Genomic DNA, 26,186 nt, shown 5'->3' with positions numbered 1-26,186 from the left:
ATTTTAAGCCATTCAGGAATGGAGATTTATAATTGCAACCAAAAAATCACAAATATTTGAAAGAATGCTGGGAGAATGCACACTCAATTGATTCAATCTTTTTACAGCTCTGCTGCGCAGATAGATCAATTTCGCTTCATCATCAGTACACTTTAAGGGCCAATTAAACTTCCTTAACCCTAACGCCATAGTCGTAACCATTCCCATATCCATAACCATCTCCAATGTGATTGATTAATGGTGCTTTAACTTAAAAATCGTGAAAATTTCGTAAAAATTAAGAAAACTCAAAAAATTATAAATATATTCCACAAAAAATATGTCTCTTAAACATAACATATCCAAAACAATGAATAAAATCAAAAATTTATTAAATTCACCAACTCAAATATTTTTGGTTATGGATATGGCGAGAAACCGAAAACCAATTGGTCGGCTATGATATGGTTATGGCGTTAGCGTTATGGTACGGCACCATTAAGGGCGAATTAATGGTGACTTATTACCATAATGCCATAACCAGATAAAACAGCTGATTACACCTACCGTATGGAAATCAATGTAATCGAGTTAGCGTTCAGAAATTACTACGATTATGAGCTATTTCGCCATACACGCACGAACAGTTCGCGCAAATGTTCGCCAAAAATTAAAATATTTTGATTTGTGGCGAGCATTTGCGCAAACTGGCAAACACCACCATACACGACAGAAAAGGTCGGGATTCAAGGGGTTGTGTAGCGCAATATATAGCTTCTCCAACCCAATTGTCAACCTCACCTTCGAGCGGCGAATCCCGTTTCACTAACAGACGAGGCTCTGGCGACCCCAAGCTCCTCATGGAACTTGGGGGTGGGGAGGGAGGGATGGCCTGAAGGTTTAATGTGGCCATATAAATCGTTCCCGAGATGGTCGGACCAGCACCTTAATGGTGCTGTGTTACCGTAGCGTATCGGATCTGTATCCGACAAAGGACCATCACATCGAGAACACTCCCCAAAGCCTTCGGGGAGTAACCTAATCGCTACAACAACAACAACAACAACAGAAAAGGTTGCAGAAACATGACATAACGGGAATGTTCGCGGAAATGTTCGTGTCGTGTATTTGGCGCTTTATGGTATGGCACCATTAATCGATTACATTGATTTCCATAAGGTAGGTTCGATCAGCTCTTTTATCTGGTTATGGCTTTATGGTTATAAGTCACCATTAATTCGCCCTTTAATCGATTACATTGATTTCCATAAGGCATCACAAATCACACTTAGAAGATTGCGCATTGCGCATGTAAACAAAAGATCAGCTGTTTTTATGGGCAATTTTTACGTAATTTTCCTTTAGCTCTTGTTTTTTTCCTCTTTCTTTCATTCGCTCAAGCAGTCAAGTGTGACGCATATGCGCAGGACGAAGCAATTTTGAACTCTTCAACATTGTTTACTATATAGTTTGGCAGCTTAAGTAGAGGTTATGTTGCGAATAGAGTGGAAGGCAGTGGACTAGGCAGTCGAATGTCATATAATGAAGGAATGGTGTTCGGAGATTTTTCAAAGTTAAAAAAAAAAATGATAAAAGCTTTAATATAAATAAAAATATTGTTTTAATAACAACAAAAATGCCATATATATTCTGTATACATAAATTTGTAAGTATTATCTCACTTGAAAATTTGAATTAAATAATCTAAAGTTTTGTTTTGAAACTGAGTCGAGAACTGTGCGTGTGAATGTGCGAATTTTCACCGATCAGCTGTTAGTTGCGCTACTTGGTAAAATTTACAATGCTCTTCAATGCGCAATCTTTTTTGTGTGATTTGTGGTTGCCATCGATGTTCTGAGCTTGTTTGTGACGAATCGATGAATTACGTACATTTCTAAGGATTTGCTCATTAAGAAGTCGTCATAACAAAATTTGATTGTGTTTTTAAAAAACTACAAGCTTTAATCAATAAATCGAGGTACATAAGTACTGGCACAGGATTGGGTAACGTTTTACAAGACGGTGCACCACCTAATTTTTATCGGAAATTATCAAAGGTGGTATCAAAAGACGCGTCTCGACCTCTGTTTTAAGAATCCGAAAGTGGAAATCTAAAATTTGGGAAAATTTTAGAATAGCACCCCCCGAGTTCGGGGTTAAACTTGGTATCAAATGAAAGAGGGAGTTCTCCCGATCACAAATATATATAACTTAAAGTGCGCAGACTTATAGTTTACGAGTTATTTGTTGTTAAAGTTTGCAAATTTAGCAAATTTCTATAGCACTTTCAGTTACAATTTACACATCTTTCAAAACCTTTATGCACATAAATATCTATATAAATTGGCAACGATACACTTAAATTTCATTTTAGTATATTTCACATATAATTCTTGCATTGTTTTTACTTAATTTAAATGTTTTTATTAAATAAATCGCGCTTTTGTAGCAACATTCACATTTATGTATATATATATTTTATTGATGACATTACAAAGCTGTGCTGCCACATCTAAAAAACGGAACAAGTGCAGAATCGAAAAATAACTTATAAAAATATCTTTCATCTGATGTATATATACATATCTTTAACTTTTCTAGTCTTTATTTACCAAAAATTAGAAAAAAGCTCTTTTTTGCATTCGTGAACGAGCTGATATTACCTTATAACTCTTATGTTTATTGTTATGTTAGCCGATCCAACAACGGCTGCGCCATGCACAGTAATTCTGCGTAGAACACCTTTCCGCGTAGGCGGCCTTCGGCCGCGCTTATTTAAAATAACCATGGGCTACGCCATGCCAAGTCCGGGTGTGTGGTATAACCGTGGCTACCGCCACGGTGATGTCCTTCCGCATATTACCTTATAACTCTTATGTTTATTGTTATGTTATCCGATCCAACACCGGCTGCGCCATGCACAGTAATTCTGCGTAGAACACCTTTCCGTGTAGGCGGCCTTTGGCCGCGCTTATTTAAAATAACCCTGGGCTACGCCATGCCAAGTCCGGGTGTGTGGTATAACCGTGGCTACCGCCACGGTGATGTCCTTCCGCATATTACCTTATAACTCTTATGTTTATTGTTATGTTAGCCGATCCCACACCGGCTGCGCCATGCAGAGTAATTCTGCGTAGAACACCTTTCCGCGTAGGCGGCCTTCGGCCGCGCTTATTTAAAATAACCCTGGGCTACGCCATGCCAAGTCCGGGTGTGTGGTATAACCGTGGCTACCGCCACGGTGATGTCCTTCCGCATATTACCTTATAACTCTTATGTTTATTGTTATGTTAGCCGATCCAACACCGGCTGCGCCATGCAGAGTAATTCTGCGTAGAACACCTTTCCGCGTAGGCGGCCTTCGGCCGCGCTTATTTAAAATAACCCTGGGCTACGCCATGCCAAGTTCCGGGTGCGTGGTATAACCGTGGCTACCGCCACGGTGATGTCCTTCCGCATAGTAGTAAAAATATATATTTTCCTTTTTCTTTATTAACTGAAAGGTGGCACGTTAATATTTATATTTGTTTTTTCTTTGTTGATGTGGCAGCACAGCTTTGTAATGTCATCGATAAAAATATATACATACATAAATGTGAATGTTGCTACAAAAGCGCGATTTATTTAATAAAAACATTTAAATTAAGTAAAAACAATGCAAGAATTATATGTGGAATATACTAAAATGAAATTTAAGTGTATCGTTGCCAATTTATATAGGTATTTATGAGCATAAAAGTTTTGAAAGATGTGTAAATTGTGAGTGCTGTAGAAATTTGCTAAATTTGCAAACTTTAACATCAAATAACTCGTAAACTATAAGTCTGCGCACTTTAAGTTATATATATTTTGTGATCGGGGAGAACTCCCTCTTTCATTTGATACCAAGTTTAAACCTCCGAACTCGGGGGGGTGCTAAACTAAATCGCTGCCTAAAATTTTATTTCTGTCGAAAGCTAGTTCCCAAAAAAACCATAAAATGATCCCGAGAGGATCCGAAATATGGGGCCCGATCCATAGTTTTTTTGCATAGAACACTTTCTGCTACCGCCACGGTGATAACATTCTGCGTATTAGTGTGTGTGTGTGTACAACAAATCTGACAACAACAACCACATGAAAATTAGACAGAAATCTTTTGACAAATAAAAATTGTAAATGTCGCTTCTGGATTCTAAGGTCTAGTTGAGGGGTCGACTGCTAATACGCTACCAAAAATACGAGTGAGGTGTCAAAAGACGCGTATTAATCTCGAGAACAATAATCCGAAGGCGAAAAAGATAAATTTTATCTCTGTCCGGAGATATTTGCAGTTGAAGTTGGCGATTTCCCATGTGGTTGTTGTTGTGATGGTACCCACAAAAAAATTTGTGCATCACCGTGGCGGTAGCCACGGTTATACCACACACCCGGACTTGGCATGGCGTAGCCCAGGGTTATTTTTTATGGTAATAGTCTAGTTGAGGGGTCGACTGCTAATACGCTACCAAAAATATCGAGAGAGGTGTCAAACGACGCGTCTTGACATCAGTATTAATAATCCGAAGGCGGAAAATAAAAATATTAACGCGTTCAAAACATATTAACGAAAAACCGAAAAAAGACCCGCGGGTACCTCCGAAACTGGGGGTCGGATCCATAGTATTTTTGCGCAGAACACCTTTTGGCGTTGGCGGCCTTCGGCCGCGCTTATAAAAAATAACCCTGGGCTACGCCATGCCACGTCCGGGTGTGTGGTTTAACCGTGGCTACCGCCACGGTGATGCACAATTTTTTTGGTGGGTACAAACACAACAACAACCACATGGAAATCGCCAACTTCAACTGCAAATATCTCCGGACAGAAATAAAATTTTTCTTTTCCGCCTTCGGATTATTGTTCTCGAGATTAATAAGCGTATTTTGACACCTCACTCGATATTTTTGGTAGCGTATTAGCAGTCGACCCCTCAACTAGACTATTACCTTTTTTATAAGCGCGAAAAAATTCCATGGATCCGACCCCCGGTTTCGGAGGTACCCGCGGGTCTTTTTTCGGTTTTTCGTTAATATCTTTCGAACGCGTTAAAATTTTTATTTTCCGCCTTCGGATTATTAATACTGATATCAAGACGCGTCGTTTGACACCTCTCTCGATATTTTTGGTAGCGTATTAGCAGTCGACCCCTCAACTAGACTATTACCGATTCTAAGAACGGAGGTCAAGACGCGTCTTTTGATACCACCTTTGATAATTTCCGATAAAAATTAGGTGGTGCACCGTCTTGTAAAATGTTACCCAGGATTGCCCTGTGAAACGTACACTTCGTTTTTTAGCTGTTTGAAATCTAACAAATTTAAAATTCTGCAACTAACAGAGGCTAGTTATTGAATTGTGGCTCCCTCGTTTATTATTCTAGATACTCAAACTAATTTCCAACGGCTATGGGAGTTATTTCACATTCAGAAACAGTTGAGGCTAATAGCGATACAGCTAAGTGCTACACGGAAAAGCTTATTTTTCAAATCTATGAACATTTTGATGGACAAAATTTAATCGATGTAACGTTTAAGTTATCAAACCCAAATGCTTTGTAAGTTCATGTGCTTTATGTTTTCTTAAATATAATAATACAACAGAAAACTACTTCCTGCTATCCATAGAGTACCAGCTCACCGTTTGATTCTGTCGTCGGCAAGCCCTTATTTTAAAGAGCTATTCAAAACTGACAAAGGAATTTGTCCTCAAATTGAAATCGATGAAATCGATAGTGTTACATTTGAACGCTTAATCATTTTCTGCTATACCGGAAAAACGCTCATAACCATCGACAATGTGGACAAAATTCTAAAAGCAGCTATAAAGTTACGATTGGAGTCTGCTGTGTCATGTTGTGCTCATTTCATAATAGAACATATATCCGTATACACTTTGCAGCGAGCATACGTCTTACAGAGTGAAGCTCATTGTGAGCTGTTAAATGAGAAAATTTTCGAATATGAATTGAAAAACTTCATGAATGTAAGTCGTACTCTGGATAGCAATTATCCTTGTAATAATTTAAACTACATTTTTTACTGTTTTCATTATAATATACTTCGCAGATAATGCAAAGTGCAGAATTTTTGAATTTTGCTCCCAACAAACTACACCAACTCTTAGAAAGTAATGATTTAAACATGGAATCGGAGAAAGGTGTCTTTGGTGCCATAAAGCGTTGGTACGAGCATGATGCTTTTGTACGGAAACAACATTTACCCGAGTTGATAGCCTCTCTTCGGCTAACACAATTTGAGACGGACTTTATTGTGACTAATATTCAGTCGTTACCGGGTTGTCGCAGCTTGGCACTAGAGGCCATATCCTGGATAACTTGTCCAATAGATCGTTCTAACCTTAAATTAAAATATACAAAGCCACGCGAAGTGCAGGAACAATTATTGATGGCATTTTGTCTTGAGGTAAATAAATACAACTTAATATGAGTGATATATATATTTTTTGGTTTGGTACGACTTAACCTTTTCAATAAAACTCATATGTATATTATGGGCAATTCACAAGAGTGTCGTATTCATGTAAAAATTAAAGAAGCGAGAGTGGCCGACAATACGGGCCGAACTTACTTTCCTTTTGCACTCATAATTATGAACCAACGTATTTTTTTCTCGCTATCATATTTTCTATATTACCTATAGGCTGAAGGTTATGAGCGTGGAGCCATTTTTCAATATAACAAAGCTGCAGATGCATGGCATAAATGGATTGATATCGAAATACCAATTGATTTTATGACATTCAAAACAATTTTTATTGATGAGAATTTAACTTTCATTGGCGGTACTCGGAAAGGAGATATAATTAACGAAGTTAGCAGCTGGAATCTCAGAAGTAAAACATTTAAACAATTGCCAGCAATGAATATGTCACGAAGTTCACCCGGTGTTGTGGTATTGAATGAAGAAATCTATGCAATTGGAGGAGAGGGTAACAGCGGTATCTTACAATCAGTGGAAAAGTAAGTACGTTTCTATAAAACTTAAGTCACCCGAAACGAAACGAAGTTATCTTGCTACCTTGCAAAAGATATCGAATTTTCACAATTTTTCAATATCATAAGACAGTTTGGAGATCTGTGCATTTGGTATTGAAACGTTGCAATAGCAAACATAAGCAATATTTTAAAATTTTGAATTGTTTCTTCGCACATTTCGTTTTGTATTGACACTAATCTAAGTAGATAAAATAGCCAACGTGTTTTGATGTGGCGTATTCGCAATGACATAGCAAATGCATAACCGTATATTTTGTTGGTGTATTGTGTAAATATAGTACCCCAGTTTGCAAATGCAATGATACTTGAACATTTGCAAAGACTAAAGAGCTTTTGTTAGCTGTTTTTGTTGTAGCAGTGCTTCGCCCCATCCAATAGGTACGATCACTCACGAATTGTCATCAATATCCTTTAACGGAAGTTCAAGGCAACTTGCAGTTTCAACATGTTTAGACCAAAGAGACACGGGTGTTATGAGGCGTGAGTGAAAAGATGGTTGGTGGCATATGAATTCATATTACACTCAGGACACATATTGCGTGTGTCGGGGTTGATTCGGGATAGGTAAGAGTTTAGCCAATTACAGTATCCAGATCAAAGTTGTGCCAGAGTGATACGCGTTCTCTGGGACAACTGCTTTCCTTAACTGCGAATTTCAGTATTTGACATTGAGAATGGGTTCGCAGGGCATAGGATTTTGGTGACTCTTTGTTGATGACTCTGGGCCTTTTTATGCATTACCTTTCAAACGCCTGAATTATTTTGTGTGACATGTATTTATCATCAAATTTAGGTATTCAGTTTCGAATGGTTGGAAGTTAATGCGAAGTATGGATGCACCACGTTATTCTCCTAGCGTAGTAGCTCTAAACGGGAAAATTTATGTAATGGGCGGCTATAATGATGCCGTATTAAAATCTGTTGAATGCTATGATCCTCTGACCAACTCCTGGGCTCAATGTGCAGATATGAATGAAGGTCATGAAGAGCCTGGTGTAAGTGCAATTATAATTTGAATATCAAATTAATATATTTTGTTCATAATCATTATAAGTTACGACATATCCACGACATTCACTCTAAATTATAGGCTCTTGTGTTCAATGGTCATATATTTATTGTCGGAGGTACTAGTGAAGCAGACCACAAAACAGTGGAACGTTACGATCCACAAAGAAATGAATGGACTAAGGTTATATGAATTAAAATTTGTCTGTAATTTCCATCATCTTAACAAATATGGAAACTTTTTGCAGATTTGTTCTTTGAATGCTGGACGTTGGAAGAGTGGTTGCATTTCTATGGATAATCAATTATGGGCTATCGGTGGCATATATACTAATGACGTCTATAAAGATCATGTTTCAGTTTACGATGAACAAAATGATAGATGGATGGAAAAGGCGCCAATACCTTTAGCTGGAGCATACTATTGTTTTATGATCTTGAAATGTTTATATGCGTAAATGAAAATGTATAACTAAGTATGACTTGAATTAAAATAAAAAAAAGCATTTACAGCGTATGCACTTCAGTAGATTAACTTTAACTAAATTAAAAATTTCATGGTTAGGCGTGGTATCTACATAGATCACATGCAAATGCTCGAGAAATTTTTATACCTATTTTCCTCTTCTCAGTCAAACTTGATGTTAAGACGCGTTGTTGTTGTTGTTGTTGTAGCGATAAGGTTGCTCCCCGAAGGCTTTGGGGAGTGTTATCGATGTGATGGTCCTTTGCCGGATACAGATCCGGTACGCTCCGGTAGCACAGCACCATTAAGGTGCTAGCCCGAACATATCGGGAACGATTTATATGGCCACATTAAACCTTCAGGCCATCCCTCCCTCCCCACCCCCAAGTTCCATGAGGAGCTTGGGGTCGCCAGAGCCTCGTCTGTTAAACAGGATTCGCCGCGTATAGGTGAGGTTGATAATTGGGTTTGGTGAAGAGTTGCGCTACACAGCCCCTTTGAATCTGGTATTTTAGTCGCCTCTTACGACAGGCATACCTACCGCGGGTATATTCTGACCCCTAACCCGATGGGAGAATGTTAAGATGCGTCGTTTGATACCTCTCTCGATATTTTTGGACGCGTATTAGCAGTGTCATGCTGTCGTAAAGAATTACCATAAAAATGCTTTTATAGATATGAAGGAATTTCAGACTTAGCAATTGAAGTTTATTTTCTCTTTCGCGTTCACATACAATATTTCGCGAAGCACTGTTATAGACATTCTCCCTATACACTAAAAATACTTGCTAACATATTTTGTGTCGTATTCATTTATATTGCAGTTTTGGGTAAATTATACATTGTGGACGAGGGGGATGGGTTTGGGGGGGGGGGGGGGGGGGGGGGGGGTGAGAGGGGTAGGGGTGACTCCCCCCTTCTAAAAACACCACCACCCGCCGGAGGCTTATAGTTTGATCACAACTTAATATTAAAGTTACCAAAAAAAAATGCAAGAAAACGCAATGAATTGAGCAAAAACGGTGCTACCAGACTTCAAAATATGTATAAATAAAAAACTATTCAATCTATTTAAATCGCGCATTTTTTTATGAAATTACGTTTACATTTATTTAAAAAAATTGCGTTTTTTAATTACACATTTTATATTTTTTTATGAAATAAGCATAATTTATTAAAAAAAAAAAAAAACAAAATAGCGCCGGAGGCGAAAATTTGTAGTAAAAAATCGCGCGATTTTTTTATTAAAAAATTTCAATTTTTTATAAAATATACGTAACTTTTGTAAAAAAAAATAAAAAGCGCGGCAGGCGAAAATGAGGAATAAAAAATCGCGCGATTTTTTATTCCAAATTTTCTTTTTTATAAAGTAAACGTAAATTTTTTTAAAGAAATAAAAAGCGCCGCAGGCGGAAATTTGGAAAAAAAAATTGCGCGATTTTTTATACCAAATTTTCTATTTTTTATAAAATAGACGTAATTATTTAAAAAAATAAAAAGCGCCGCAGGGGAAAATTTGGAATGTCCATTTTTCTCTTTGGTACAGTTTGAAAAATTTTTCATTCGTTGGTACCTACTATTTAAAGCATCTGGTAGCACCAAGCAAGCAGTGAATTGATAAAATGGTTGCATTATTGTGTTCGCGCAAAGTAAACAAATAAATTACTAAATTTTACAATAATACGTAAATATAAACAAAACAAAATAGATATTTGTTGTTTTATAAACATTATAGAGTGTACTTATGTATAAAATTCTTGTGAAAGTGTCGTATGTAGGTGAAAATTGATAGTTATACCATGGTAACTTGCACAACAAATTACTAATAAATTGTTAATAACAATTAAAAATTACTCACTGATTCTCGTTGGGGAACTCCCTGAGAACCTATGTGCAAAATTTCAAAGGTCAACCCTCTGTGGTTTACGAATAAAACCAATTGGTCCCTTAATGTATAGCCAACCCGCAGTTTTTAATTGCGAAAAATGTTAGAAAATTTACCAACCAGTGCGAAAAATAACTTCACTTGTAAAGTGTGCCAACACCCTTATGCGGCAGTTACTCACGAACGTACGTACCAAAAACGTGTCAGCTGACACGACCTATCTTAAAGCCTTCCGCGATTTACAACCAGATTGACTGAATTTTGTGTGTGTTAGTGCAGTCGGGTGGCTTCGTGACACACGTATTTGTTGTCGGCTACACGTTGATGAAAATCAAAAATTTTTGATTTTTTCATTTGACGCTAGCCTCTTTGATAGTCGCGGGGTGTGATTGACAAAACGCAGTGTTGTATTTAGTTTGTGTCGACATTCAAAATGAACAAGTGCGCGGAAGAAAAGCAATTCATATTAAAATTTATTGAAAATTATCAATATTTACCAGCTTTATGGAAGCTAAAGCTTTTATTATTATTTAATAACATTTTTATAAATTTTTTTATTATTTAATAAAACTGCTGTAGTTGCAAGTAAAAAAAGTCATCATCCGATGACGACATATTCCCGTCCGAACGCTACGGTTTCTCAATGCAAATGTTGATTGATGGCTTTTTATTTGATAGTCGCGGGGCAAGCGTCAAATACCCGACACGCACACATACAAGAATTCAGTCAATCTGGTTGTAAATCGCGGAAGGCTTTTATGCATGGTTCAACTATATACAGGTTGGCTCATCTGTAAAGCAACAAAATATGTTTGTTCAATTTGTCAAAATCTGTGTATTGGGGTTGGTGCGAATGGTATGGAATGGAAACATAAAACTTAGCAGTTTTTGTATGTGTAAGTAAAATGTTGCCAATGTGTTGGTTTTATTTTGAGTTTGCCATCTCCTTTTGACAATCCCTTCGACCATGCAATGACATAAACAAAATCAGCTGATGAGATGAGCCAACCTGTACATAATTGAACCATGGCTTTTATGAGTCATAGTGTACCTATACAAGTGTGTTCACTAAGCGATAAACGTCAAAACTGCAAACAGCCTCGCTCACCTGATGGAAATCTCAGGTCTAGAGTCGCATTTTTGGTCTCAACGACAACATTTTTGTCTACCAATCGTCTCGACTTTTTCAATTTTTCAATCATTCGGTAATGGTATCCATTTTGAATTCGCTGTCATTTTCGGTCTGCCGAATCCAGCGAGTGCCTGTCAGAATGCTTGACAGATAAGTCAACACACTTGTACTTGTACACTAGGGGGACTCATGTAACCGTACAAATGCCTTATAAAGTGTGTAAACGTATAAATTTATCTAGTGCGTAAACGAGCTGTCAAGTTTTGTATGGAAAATCATTTACACAATTTGTATAAATTTACGCGCACATTTCATTGTGTACATGCGGTAAACTCAAAGGAATGCAACCTTGCAGACATTACAGCAGGCATTTTCATCAGAAATCTCCAACATCAGCAAGTAAAGGCGTTTTTGTTTTGATTTTTCACTTAATCGTGGCATTTTTTAATTTGTATAACAATCAAAAAAAATTTTGTTTGGCAATAATACAGCTGATAAACAATCAAGTTTATCAAGAGTATTACTAGGTGCGTTCATATAACAGTGTGTGTAAATGGATATAATTTTACACCTTATAAGTTTATATGCTTTCATGAGTCCCCCTACTATGTTATGAGTGTGCAATGTACACTATGATGTAAACGAAAACTCACCGACGTGCAACGCCCGTACGTACGTAGCCCGGAACGTAGAAATCAAAACAATTTTGATTTTTTCCGTAAGAGCGTGTCAGCTGATCGCTCTCTCACTAGACAGAGTTGCCTAGTAAACTTTTGTGCGCTAATTTTTGACCGTTTGCAATTTTATGCAAAAACACCTAATTAAAGTTTGAAAAATTGTGAAAATAATTCGAAATAATTATGTAAAAGTGCTGATTATACATATGTAATCTATTTATACTTATTTAATATGTATTCCGGCCTTTTACAATATCAAAAATTAAATTGGAAAAAGTTGATGTTTCCATAAGCATACATGCAAAATGGTCAATGGCAACAGTGCTTATCTGTAAACAATACACACACAAATATGTTATCTACATGTACACAGACGCACACATTGATTCCTACGGGATTGAGGGTTCGGTCAAACGTTTTTGTACGACAAACGTCCTTACGTGCGGCACACGTCGGTGGGTAATCGCCGCTTTAGCATAGACTTGACTTGAGAACTGTCACTTACAGTTCTGTTAAATGAACAGTGCATGTTACTGATTACTCAAAACTTGGCAACACTTAACTTCACTTAGAAGTCTGTTGAATTTTGATTTTTTATGTAAGTTCTAAGTGACGTTTACATTTTGAGATGCCATTTGTTTGTTTCCATGTCATTTTGACATTTTGTCATACAAATTGACATTTATTTAAAAGTAAATTTCAAACCTGATTATGATGCCAGATTGTAAGTGGAGTATAATCGTGGCTAAGTTGCCAAGTTTACGCCAAGTCAAGTCAAGTCTATGCTAAGTATCAGTAATGGAGCTTTTATAGTTTGATCTCAACTTAATATTAGTGTCCAAAAAAATGCAAGTGAATTGAGCAAAAACGGTGCTACCAGACTTCAAAATATGTATAAATAAAAAACGATTCAATCTATTTAAATATCGCCTTTTTTATGAAGTAAACGTAATTTATTTAAAAAAATCGCGTTTTTTAATTACAAATTTTATATTTTTTTATGAAATAAGCATAATTTATTAAAAAAAAAAATAATAGTAAGTTTACAAACGGCGATGGTTACTAGGACATGTTTCTGAATTTCACTTCTTCATCAGCTAGCTTTTCGGGAGCTGAGCGTTGAACTCGAGTCTCCAACATTCACATCAGTGCAAGCCTTTTTTAGCTGCTACGCCATATGAATGTTCCGTTGTTCGCTGTACAGTTGGTCTCTAAGAGTTGCCTTTTTTGTTTATATTCCTTTTGATCACCATGTAGGCACATACACTCTGTATGTAGTTTATTCCTAATGGTGTGGATATGATTTTTAGGCGTGCTTTTGAAAGCTTAGTAACATTTGTTCGGATTTTTACAGTATTTGTTTTTAATACTTCCGCTGTTACTATTATATCAATATGATCATATGTATTTAATTAGCGAGCTTTGCTCATATTGCTTTATACAATGGTTTTTGTAATTGATATTAGAGAAAAATTGTAAGTTTACAAACGGCGATGGTTACTAGGACATGTTTCTGAATTTCACTTCTTCATCAGCTAGCTTTTCGGGAGCTGAGCGTTGAACTCGAGTCTCCAACATTCACATCAGTGCAAGCCTTTTTTAGCTGCTACGCCATATGAATGTTCCGTTGTTCGCTGTACAATTGGTCTCTAAGAGTTGCCTTTTTTGTTTATATTCCTTTTGATCACTTCCGCTCTCTCTAATATCAATTACAAAAACCATTGTATAAAGCAATATGAGCAAAGCTCGCTAATTAAATACATATGATCATATTGATATAATAGTAACAGCGGAAGTATTAAAAACAAATACTGTAAAAATCCGAACAAATGTTACTAAGCTTTCAAAAGCACGCCTAAAAATCATATCCACACCATTAGGAATAAACTACATACAGAGTGTATGTGCCTACATGGTGATCAAAAGGAATATAAACAAAAAAGGCAACTCTTAGAGACCAATTGTACAGCGAACAACGGAACATTCATATGGCGTAGCAGCTAAAAAAGGCTTGCACTGATGTGAATGTTGGAGACTCGAGTTCAACGCTCAGCTCCCGAAAAGCTAGCTGATGAAGAAGTGAAATTCAGAAACATGTCCTAGTAACCATCGCCGTTTGTAAACTTACAATTTTTCTCTAATATCAATTACAAAAACCATTGTATAAAGCAATATGAGCAAAGCTCGCTAATTAAATACATATGATCATATTGATATAATAGTAACAGCGGAAGTATTAAAAACAAATACTGTAAAAATCCGAACAAATGTTACTAAGCTTTCAAAAGCACGCCTAAAAATCATATCCACACCATTAGGAATAAACTACATACAGAGTGTATGTGCCTACATGGTGATCAAAAGGAATATAAACAAAAAAGGCAACTCTTAGAGACCAATTGTACAGCGAACAACGGAGCATTCATATGGCGTAGCAGCTAAAAAAGGCTTGCACTGATGTGAATGTTGGAGACTCGAGTTCAACGCTCAGCTCCCGAAAAGCTAGCTGATGAAGAAGTGAAATTCAGAAACATGTCCTAGTAACCATCGCCGTTTGTAAACTTACAATTTTTCTCTAATATCAATTACAAAAACCATTGTATAAAGCAATATGAGCAAAGCTCGCTAATTAAATACATATGATCATATTGATATAATAGTAACAGCGGAAGTATTAAAAACAAATACTGTAAAAATCCGAACAAATGTTACTAAGCTTTCAAAAGCACGCCTAAAAATCATATCCACACCATTAGGAATAAACTACATACAGAGTGTATGTGCCTACATGGTGATCAAAAGGAATATAAACAAAAAAGGCAACTCTTAGAGACCAATTGTACAGCGAACAACGGAACATTCATATGGCGTAGCAGCTAAAAAAGGCTTGCACTGATGTGAATGTTGGAGACTCGAGTTCAACGCTCAGCTCCCGAAAAGCTAGCTGATGAAGAAGTGAAATTCAGAAACATGTCCTAGTAACCATCGCCGTTTGTAAACTTACAATTTTTCTCTAATATCAATTACAAAAACCATTGTATAAAGCAATATGAGCAAAGCTCGCTAATTAAATACATATGAAAAAAAATAATAAATAGCGCCGCAGGCGAAAATTTGTAGTAAAAAATTGCGCGATTTTTTATTAAAAAATATCAATTTTTTATAAAATATACGTAACTTTTTTAAAAAAATAAAAAGCGCGCCAGGCGAAAATGTGGAATAAAAAATCGCACTACTTAATAGTACTAAAAGCTTCGCTGTTTATATTTAGAAGTGGCAACTCATTGTTTTGAAAATTCCTTCTTGATATAACCATAAATTTTGTTTTGCTTATATTGAGTCTCAATCTATTCGAGCATAACCAATCACATACTCTATTTAAGTCCTTGTAATTTTATATATATTTCAGTGATATTATCTCTATTAAGCATCAACAATGTATCGTCAGAAAATGTTTTTTATAAAACAAACGTAAATTATTTAAAAAAAATAAAAAGTGCCGCATGGGAAAATTTTCTATTTTTTCGTGAAATAAATACACAGAGTTGAACGAAAAGGGTCAATTTTTCTCTTTGGTACAGTTTAAAACATTTTTCATTCGTTGGTACTATTTAAAGCATCTGGTAGCACCAAGGAAGCAGTGAAATAGATAAAATGGTTGCATTCTTGTGTTCGCGGAAAGTAAACAAATAAATTATTAAATTTTACAATAATACGTAAATTTAAACAAAAGATAAAAATTATTTGTTGTTCTATAAACATTATAGAGTGTACTTATGTATAAAATTCTTGTAAAAGTGTCGTACGTAGATGAAAATTGATAGTTATATCATGGTAACTTTCACAACAGATTACTAATAAATTGTTAATAATACTTAAAAATTACTTACTGATTCTCGTTTGGGAACTCCTTGAGAACCCATGAGCAAAATTTCAAAGGTCAACCCTCTGTGGTTTACGAATAAAACCAATTGGTTCCTTAATGTATAGCCAACCCGCAGTTTTTAATTGAGAAAAATGTTAGAAAATTTACCAACCAGTGCGAAAAATAACTTCACTTGCAAAGTGTGCCAACACCCTTAGCCAATGCAAATGTTAAATTCTTCTTCTTATGATTTGCTTGCCACCAAATTTGGGAGTTAGCTACTTTTCAATATCAGAGGGCGCCAGTCTCGCTGATTCTACCGTTCTCCATAAAAATACGTGCAATCTACTCTTAATGGATAAGCTTGGGTTAATCTCACCTATATGAAAAACTGCTTATGTGTCGGGGCTTTAAAATTTCTATCCGTACGCTTCATTGGAACGGAACATAAGCCACTTTTGTATGCGTGTCATCGATAATTCACATGCATCGCTAGTAAATAGTTTATTGGAATTTAAAAAGTTGCGATCGTTAGTCTTCATATTTACATGAGTTCGTTTCTTGGATAACAAATTGTAATCAAGAGCTATGGAAATTGTTCCACAATACCAGATGAAATACGAAGGAAATAAGAACTTAATAGAAAAGCTTCTGTTTCAAATATATCAACATTTTAATAACCAGCAATTAGTCGATGTAACCTTTAAACTTTCAAATCCAGCTGCTTCGTAAGTTAAAACGATTAATATAATCTCTTTAATACTTAATTAAATGCCACATTTATATATTCACAGAGTTGCAGCTCACGCTTTGATTCTATCGGCCGCAAGCCCATTTTTCAGGGAACTTTTCAATAGCGGCAATTTCCTTAATTATCAAATTGAAATTAATTGGGTCGATAGCGTTACATTTAAGAGTTTAATAACCTTCTGTTACTCTGGCCAAATGGATTTAACCGTGGACAATGTAGATACAGTGCTAAAAGCCGCTTTAATTATGCAATTGGAGGATGCCGTTAACAAATGTGCCGATTTCATAATTGACAATATTCCAGGTTATCAATTGCAACGAATGTATGCACTAGAGAGAGAGGCACATTCGGAGATACTAAAACGGAAAATTTCTGAGTATGAAATAAAAAATTTTATGAACGTAAGTCGTATAGTTGAGAGTGTAAAATAAAAGGTCTAAGCTATGATAAAAGTTTTAGGTCTTAAGTTTATCGGGAAGTTAATCAAAACTCGATCGGACGAATTTCGTATATACCACGTTCGCGGCTCCACATAGGAACAGTTTTTGCCTTCATATTGAATTTTCATCGGTTTCTGAAGTCATGGCTTTTCATCTCAATTCGTAGAGAAAAAACTCGGGTCCAGAACAGTTTGACTCGAAACCTGCCGACGGACCGCATCATTTGTCTTCTTTTTAAATACAAGTGTATGCGTCTCTCTCCACCGTGGTGTGGTGGTAACGTGCTATCCTACAACTTCTGTTCTTAGCTGATGAAAACGTGATGTGTAATTGTTTTTCTTCTTCACTCTTACTTGCTGACTACTTATGGGTATGTGAAATAATTTCTCTGCTTTAAGCTGCTGGTTATGTTTATGTATGACTGCTTGCTTTAATGTGTACATGTACATAAGTGTGGCTGCTTGCTTAATTGTTGTTGTGCATTTATTTAGTAGCAGCATAGTGATGTATAGAACTGCTAATATTCGCCACAGTAAGTAGTGCAAAACGGTATTTAGATTAATGGCCGCGACACAATGAAATTTTTCATAAAGATGTGTTTAACACAAGCTTATGCATTCCAGTAACATTTCCACAATCAACCAATATGTTGCTTTTATAAATATGAAGGAACTTCAGACTTGGCAATTGAAGTTTATTTTGTCTTTCCCATTCACAGACAAAATTTCGCGAAGCACTGTTATAAACATTCTCCCTATATATTCTAAAAATAATTGCTAACATATTTTCTGTCGTATTCATTTGTTATATTGCAGTTTTTAATTGCGAAAAATGTTAAAAAATTTACCAACCAGTGCGAAAAGTAACTTCAAAAAAAATTATTTATAGACTTGAGTAATTTTGTCTCATTTATTAAACAGATAACTCAAACGTCTGAGTTTTTAAATTTCGACTCCAGCAAGTTGCAGTTTCTATTAGAAAGTGATGATTTGAATGTGGACTCTGAGGAAGATGTGTACGATGCACTAAAGCGATGGTACGAATATGATGTTTCCGGACACGTACAATCATTACCGGATTTAATTTCATGCTTACGTATAACACTTTTTAAAAAAGACTTCATTATGACTAATATTCATTCATTGCCTGGTTGTCAGGCTTTGGCCTTGGAGGCGTTAACTTGGAAAGAAAGGCCTTCCGATCGTGCTAATCTAAAATTAAAATACACAAAGCCTCGTGATGGAACAGAAAAGTTGTTCCTTGCCCTTAATCTAAAGGTAAGTATATCGATAGAGGAGGCATATATGTATGTGCACAATTCCAACTTACAATTAAGAACTAATTTAAGAGCCCAACCAACAGATTTACAATTTTAGAGTATATAAAAGCAAAAACCATTTCATTAGACGCTTTACAATTTTTGTTGAGGATGTATTTTACTGTGTCACACCAAAATCTGAGCACCCAGCTTTTTAAAAGAGTGTTGTTTAGAGCCTCTGTAACCTATGCTTGCGATATACACGTACGTTCTTGTAAAACCTTTATTCGGTTGTCCAAAAGTTGGGCTAAAACGGCAGTCCCGTATGTCAGCTAGAAAGCTAAGCTATTGTTATTTTGTTATTGGTTAATGTTTTTCAGGAATCTCCCTCAGACGAGTGCTGGCATAAAGAAGGGATTAGCGCCATTTTTCAATATGACAAAAATTCATGGGCATTGCGGGATGATTTGAAAATAGGTATTACCGGTTTCGAAGTAATTTTTATGGATGACAGTTTATTTTTCATTGGCGGTCACCGAGATAACGAAACAACTTCACAAGTCAGCAGTTGGCATTTAAAAACTAAAGAGTTTAAAAAATTACCTTCCATGAACGAGCCGCGAGTTTCGCACAGTGTTGCAATATTGAATAACAAAATATATGCAATTGGAGGCTGGATATCTAATAGAACCGAAAAAAGTTTGCGATCAGTTGAAATGTAAGTATGTTTTGATACAAAATTCTATTCATATCAATTGCTGAGTGGAATATCACCCTATCTCGTTTGCCAGTTTGTATCTCAGACAATATTTTTCACAATACCCTACCGTAGAACTTGTTTCAAAAACGACATTTATGTGAGTGCGGTTGTAGAACGCCCCGTAATGCAATAGTAAAGGTGAAGCTATAAACGTAGTCTGACTTTTACAGCAGTTCTGTTGCTCTCCGGTATCTCTATCGATTTCCGGTTTTAACCATTTCCAGGAGCGAACTTTCATATGTAATGAATCGTTAAAAAAAATAACTTTTTTCGAGTTAGGTGGGTGTCTTTTCTTGCGGAGCGTTACATACATACTGTAACGAATTTACTTGCAAATCCTCTTATTTGCAATCTTCTGCCAACGTTCGTATCGCTAAATTGTTGAATAAATAACTCCAATTTTGAATAATGGAAAATGGCCTTTATTAAAGTACTTCACAATAACACTTATACTTTGCAACCAATAACTTGCTTAACAACCAAACTGATTGATAGTTCAAATGAAACTCTACTATTCAAAATAATACTGCTATTGCTCGCTAGATATCGTCTTAATCGAAACTGATTGACAACTCAAATCAAACTGAATTACAGCGCCTCTACATCTGTCGCCTTTTATACTCTTTGGTATCCTCGTTCGCATCTTCTAGACGCCTCCAGAACTACTAGTCCAGTAGCTCTCAAACTTCTCAGCTGTAACTACAATTGCACAATTTTATAGTTTTTCTCATTGCATACTTATAGGAGTATCTCAGATATATGCATGTATTTGTGCATTGACTCTCTGCTGCTCGTACACGTACATGGTACATATATGTAGACGCAGTTATTGTTTCGTTTATGTAGATACGTGATGATTGAATTATTGATGTGCATTCACGTCACTGCTTAGATCGGCTTAGAGCTGGCAGCACTCCTTAGTTTTGCTAATATTCGTAACAATACATATATAACACACTCCCTGGGGTGAAAATGACCGGAGGAGTGTGTTTGCGAATTTTATTACGAAACGAAAGCTCGTCTCACTAAAGGGACGAATCACTAGCATATTTGCACTATGTTAAGCGATGGCAACATATCACTTGACAACTGTTTTCGCCTTCCTGTTTGACATAAAGTAGGAAACGTAAATGCCGAACGAAAAAGACAAAGAATACCATTGCTAGATGAAATCGTTGGGATGCGAATCGTTCACCTGAGCTATAGTTCGCAATATAGAATGAAGCCCTAAAATTTTGAGTTACGTCGAAACCTATTTAAATAAGTATGGGTATAGAGTTTTTTGTTACAAAAAAACTTTTAAATTGTTTTTGCTAATTTGTTTATTCAAATAAAAGTCAAGCAAGGTTTACTATTAAAAAAATGGGAAATGGTCATGCTAACGCTTTAGCAGCTAGAGTAGTAATTGACATATCGATTACTAGGCACGCCCACTGTGAAAGAGGGGTTTGAATATTTTATAAGAACTATCTACGGTGAATATTTTATAAGAACTAAGGACATGTAATTCAACAACCCCAATCGGGTCAGGGGCTTAAAATTTACCCGCGGTAGGTATGTATATCGTAAGAGGCGACTAAAATACCAAATTAATTCAAGGGGTTGTAAAGCGCAGCCCTCTCAAGGGGTTGGCAGCGCAATATATAGCTTATTTACCCCAATTGTCAACCTCACCTAGCAATGGCGGATCCTGTTTCTTTAATAGCCGAGGCTCTGGCGCCCCAAATACCTCATGGATCTAGGAGGTGGGAGGTATGGCCTAGAAGGTTTTATGTGGTCATACCAAATCGTACCCGGTCGGGCTAGTAACTTAATGGTGCTTGTTACCGGAACGTACCGGATCTGCATCCGGAAAAGGGCCATCAACATCGATAACACTCCCCAAGACCTTCGGGAAGTGCCTTATCGCTACAACAACATGTAATTCAACGCACTGAAATCTTGCACTGAATCTGTATCTGATATCCATTCCAAATATAAAGGGCGTTAGAGCTTATTGAACGTCACATTCGAATTAAATGGTCAGATGTACTGACCACATTTCTTTTAATGTAGAATGGTAAATCAGAATTCTCAAACTTATGTAGGTATTCTGCCTATAATGGATGGACGCTAATAAAAGGTATGATCACACCACGTTACGATTCTGCTGCAGTTGGTTACAACGGAAAAATGTATGTTATTGGCGGATTGAATAAGAATCCATTAAAATCGGTTGAATGTTACGATCCTTCAACAGATACCTGGACAAAATGTGCAGATATGATTGAACAACATAATAAATTTGGTGTAAGTACGAAAGTAAATGCAAATTAAAACTAGCGCGCATGTTTGTAGTAAATAAGCAGTGATAATAACAACTACCCTAACTAATAAATACCTACCCTTAGGCAACTGTTCACAAGGGACATATATTTGTGGCATGTGGACATGATGAAAATTTCACGGCAACTGTAGAACGCTATGATCCACGGACAAATGAATGGATTAAGGTTAGATGGAATTCAGAGTTTTTTTTTTTACAATTATATGCAGATTGCTGTTTCTATTTGATAGTTTTGGACTTTTAACGATGCTTCTACGTTTGCCCCAGTGAAGACATCTATCACTTCTTTTCAAAATCGTCTTTGGGTTTATATCGGCAATGAAGGAAACGATGATTATATGGAATATGAAAATTATATGAGAGTTTATGATGCGGAATATCATACATGGTACGATGTAGAAGAATTACCTATAAAACCTGCAATTTATTATTGTTTTACCGTGCCGAAAATTTTATTTAGAAGCGAAAAATAAAAGTGAAACATGAATTAAGATTATTCCTCATAACAATATTAAATTAAAAAACCGTTTTTGTTTTTTTTTTTTTTTTTTTTTTTTGTTATAGCGACAAATACACTAGCTTTCGTGAGTGCACCTGTTCCTACAATTCTAAAGATATCGCTACAGAGAGCTGATGAAAAGTTGCTTAAATAAGTGGGCATTGCTGCACCAAATTTAAATTCTATGCGGATTGAGTAAACTTGAAGTAGATAACCTGCATGCAAAATTTGAAGATAATAGCTAAATTAGGTATTGAAATAGCTTAGGAATTTTATTTATGGTCCACTTTCAGAAAAGCAAAGTTGCTAGTCAAGGAGGTTTTCCTGCACCAAATTTCATGCAAATCGCACCAAAGGTTATGTATTTTTAGAATATGTCGACCCCTGGAAAATTTTACGGAAGGAAAAGAAAGAAAATGGACCAATTGTAAAACTATAAGAGCCTGACCGATTAATCGGCATCGACAAATATCTTCTATAAAAACTGTTATCCTGGACAGATATTTTTATATGCTCGAATCGCAAAATTTCTTTGAAACTTTTTTGACATTATATATATATGTTTTTGTGTAATTTTCTTTTGGTATCGGCCAACTCCGGTCGGACTCTAGAAACTATAGCATTCTCAAAATCGGCCCAGTCGTTCAGTAGAAATTTAACCCATTTTGTCAATTAAAGTCCAGTTGTTGCCATATCTGCAATATGTCCAGATAATGACAAATCAATGTTGCCGCACAAAAAGGCTACCCCAAACTCAGCCTTAAACTGTGACTGAAAAACTGATCGGGTCGGGATTTCTCATCACGACTATCAGCCAGTGTTGTCACTTCTAAAATCTATTTAGTGGTAGATTTTCAAAAAAAGGGTGGTAGATCTCCTAAAAATAGTGGTAGAATTTTCAAAAACATTAAAACCAATTTTTATTCAAACTATTATTATTCAACCATTAAAACGAACATAACAACTTCAAGTGCATTAACAACATCAGTATGAAGAGTATGTGTATATTGTATAGGCTTTAGACCTTATCAAATAAAAAATATAATTAAATAATAGTGGGTCTCTCACCTAGTTTTTAATTCTGAAGTTAGTAGTCGGTAGTTTTTAGGCGTTTTTTTTTTAATAAACTATTTGAATAGGTATCAAACAACTAGTCTTAAAAGTTTGAAAATTTTTTTACTACAAAAACCTTAACAGCTGAAATTGATAATCAAATGCGCGCTTCCCAAGGCAGTCGGTTCTATGTACCGGAGCGACTCGGGATTTTTCCCGGCCAAGGACTGTCATTTCAGTGTGACCCCATTTAATTTGTTTCTTCCCTCCCACAAATTGTCACCCTCCCAGCAGCTCCTTGCAGCAGGACTGCTACATATTCTCTTACTCCGGGAAGGTATCGAACCCAATCCGGGTCCGTCTCCTGACCCCGGTCCTGAGAAATGGTTTTGCTGCATTTGCCAGAAAAGAATCTTTTTAGGACGGTCATACTCTGTTCAGTGTGTCTCGTGCAAGGGATGGTTGCATCGGACAGGTTGTTCTGGGCTTGATCCCAAAACCCGACGTCCACGTAACTTTTATAAATCTTTTGTGGCTCCTTGCTGCTCACGCCCAAGGGCGTCCCGTAGTCTACGCCTAAGCGTATCCCCACTACCTAACAGCAGCTTCGCTGCTCAGCAAGCCACAACAAGTACCCGCTGCTGCTCGCGCCCCACGGCGCCAACAACTCAAACAGCTGATACCACTCATAACTACTACCTTCGTAGTAGAGCTGGTAGCAATGCTGAGCATCAGCCCCTGCCCCCGTCTTCTTCTCCCACCTCTTTTCTGGCAGCAATCGTGCAGGTCAGGGAAACAGACTCTTAGTCCCTGCCTCCGTTTGCACCGTCTGCCAGCACAGAATATATAGGTTTGCGACATCCGCTCAATGCAGCTCCTGCCTTGGGTGATGCCACTTTCCTAGATGTTCTGGTCTCCGCGACGGCAACCCCTCGACGGGTTTCATCGCGCCATGTTGCCAGGTCGCAAACCCAAATCATCTGGGTACCCCAATGCTTGCCCAAGGGCGCCCAGTCCCAAGGCCACAACAGCAATTGCGTCCTGGCCTTCCACAACCTAGGCGTAGTCACCCCTCACTTACCCCTAGAGTGGCGGCGTCACCCCTCATGCACTTCAGAATTCTGCAGTTCAACTGTAATGGACTAACTGGGAAGATTACGGAGATAGTCGATTTCATGAAGCGGCACAACATCCGCATTGCTGCGATTCAAGAGACTAAACTCACAGCAAGATCTGCATTGCAGACCTGCTCTGGTTATAATGTCCACAGGAAAGACCGCGAGAGCGGAAATGGAGGCGGCCTCGCGTTTATTATACACCACTCTGTGCAATATCATATATTTGATCCTGGCATCGACCGCAGTGATAATGTCTTAGAACGTCAAGGCCTATCTGTCCGGTCAGGCGATGCAAATCTAGAAATCATCAACATCTACATCCCTCCTGTCACCTGTTGCCCCAGTGGATACCGCCCTAATATCGAGGCCTTACTCACTGGCAGCAATCGCATTATCTTAGCGATTTCAATGCCCGTCACGACCTATGGCATTCAAACTTGCGGGCGGACAGTAGGGGTGAGATGTTGGCGGATCAAATAGACGAAACGACGTTCTGCACAATAAACGGAGACGCCCCCACACGTATGGTAGGAAGCTGTCATAGCTCGCCAGATATCTCAATCATGAGCGCAGAACTCGTAAACTGCGTCAACTGGCAGCCGATGGTAACATTGCATCCGACCACCTGCCCATACTTATTTCGTTCGAGCGTACCGCCGACTTCATCGTCACCGAAAAACGCACTTTCATAAACTTCAAAAAAGGAAAGTGGGAAGAATATAAATCTGCAACAGACAGCAGCTTTGCTGCCCTCCCTATCCCGACTGATGCCCGCCAAGGGGAGCGTGCCTTCCGTAAGGTCATTGAATCCACCTCGGCACATTTCATTCCCGCCGGGAGAATTCCCCAAATCCGGCCCCACTTCCCGGCGGAGGCCGCGAGCTTAGCGAGGGAACGCTACCTTATAAGACAGCTTGATCCAGGCGACCCCCAAATAAGGGATATAAACCAACGCATCAGATTGCTTGTGGACGAACACAAGCGGGCGAAATGGGAAGAGCACCTAAGAGGTTGTAACCTCTCTACCGGTGTAGGTAAACTTTGGTCGACCGTAAAGTCCCTATCGAATCCGACTAAGCACAAATACAAAGTTTCCATCGCCTTTGGCGATAAGGTGCTGTCGGATGCGAAAAAATGCGCGAGCGCTTTCTGCCGACAATATATAATGCATCCTACGGTCGACAAAGATAGACGGAGAGCCAATAGACACGTACATAAACACAAACTCAGCGCGTCACCAATTACCATCACCGCTAGAGAGGTTGAGGACGCCATTGGTCGCGCTAAACCATCCAAAGCAGTGGGCCCAGACGGCATAGCCATGCCGATGCTTAAAAACCTAGGGAAAGAGGGTTTCAAATATTTAGCGCATGTCTTCAACCTGTCTCTTTCCACCTTTGTCATACCCGAGAAATGGAAAATGGCCAAGGTGGTCCCGCTACTAAAGCCTGGGAAACCAGCTAACGTAGGTGAGTCATATCGTCCGATATCTCTCCTATCGCCAGTGGCAAAGACGCTTGAAGCCATTTTGCTCCCTTATTTCCAAGCACATTTGCAGCTAGCCCCTCATCAGCATGACTTCAGGAAACTCCATAGCACTACCTCCGCGCTGAATGTCATTAGCACCCAGATAAATTGCGGTTTGAATCAATATCCCCACCATAGAACAGTACTCGTAGCGTTAGACCTATCAAAAGCTTTTGATACGGTCAACCATGGCTCGTTACTGCAAGACCTGGAAGGGTCTACCCTTCCCCCATGTCTTAAAAGGTGGACCACAAATTGTCTGGGTGGTCGGCAGGCATCGGTGCAATTCAGAAACGAAACATCAAAACAAAGGAGAATTAAACAAGGGGTGCCACAGGGTGGTGTCCTATCCCCGCTTTTGTTTAATTTCTACATATCTAAGCTACCTTCACCACCGGAAGGAGTCAC

At 37.6% G+C, this 26,186-nt stretch overlaps 2 protein-coding genes across 4 annotated transcripts; both read left to right on the top strand.

Moving 5' to 3' along the window:
- Window positions 1-1,821: 1,821 nt before the first annotated feature.
- On the top strand, window positions 1,822-8,539 carry LOC137247144 (kelch-like protein 5). Of its 3 annotated transcripts, none has more exons than XM_067778220.1 (8): window positions 1,822-1,957; window positions 5,379-5,552; window positions 5,623-5,980; window positions 6,064-6,420; window positions 6,658-6,977; window positions 7,807-8,008; window positions 8,104-8,205; window positions 8,270-8,539. In XM_067778220.1, exons 2-8 carry the CDS (start codon window positions 5,404-5,406, stop codon window positions 8,477-8,479), a joined length of 1,698 nt encoding a protein of 565 aa, XP_067634321.1. In that variant the 5' UTR covers window positions 1,822-1,957; window positions 5,379-5,403; the 3' UTR covers window positions 8,480-8,539. The 3 variants fall into 3 exon arrangements, with proteins under 3 accessions (XP_067634321.1, XP_067634323.1, XP_067634324.1); XM_067778222.1 differs by having other exon boundaries at window positions 1,883-1,957; window positions 5,337-5,552; XM_067778223.1 differs by lacking the exon at window positions 1,822-1,957 and adding an exon at window positions 5,196-5,277.
- Window positions 8,540-16,585: 8,046 nt separating this feature from the next.
- LOC137247143 (kelch-like protein 5) lies at window positions 16,586-22,162 on the top strand. Its single transcript, XM_067778219.1, has 7 exons — window positions 16,586-16,774; window positions 16,841-17,198; window positions 18,158-18,514; window positions 18,876-19,213; window positions 21,343-21,544; window positions 21,646-21,747; window positions 21,812-22,162. Exons 1-7 carry the CDS (start codon window positions 16,635-16,637, stop codon window positions 22,052-22,054), a joined length of 1,740 nt encoding a protein of 579 aa, XP_067634320.1. The 5' UTR covers window positions 16,586-16,634; the 3' UTR covers window positions 22,055-22,162.
- Window positions 22,163-26,186: the final 4,024 nt, after the last annotated feature.

The sequence above is a fragment of the Eurosta solidaginis genome, chromosome 3 (assembly GCF_040869045.1).
Source record: "Eurosta solidaginis isolate ZX-2024a chromosome 3, ASM4086904v1, whole genome shotgun sequence".
Taxonomy (NCBI): Eukaryota; Metazoa; Arthropoda; class Insecta; order Diptera; family Tephritidae; genus Eurosta; species Eurosta solidaginis.
This window is presented reverse-complemented; position numbering and strand designations above follow the sequence as displayed.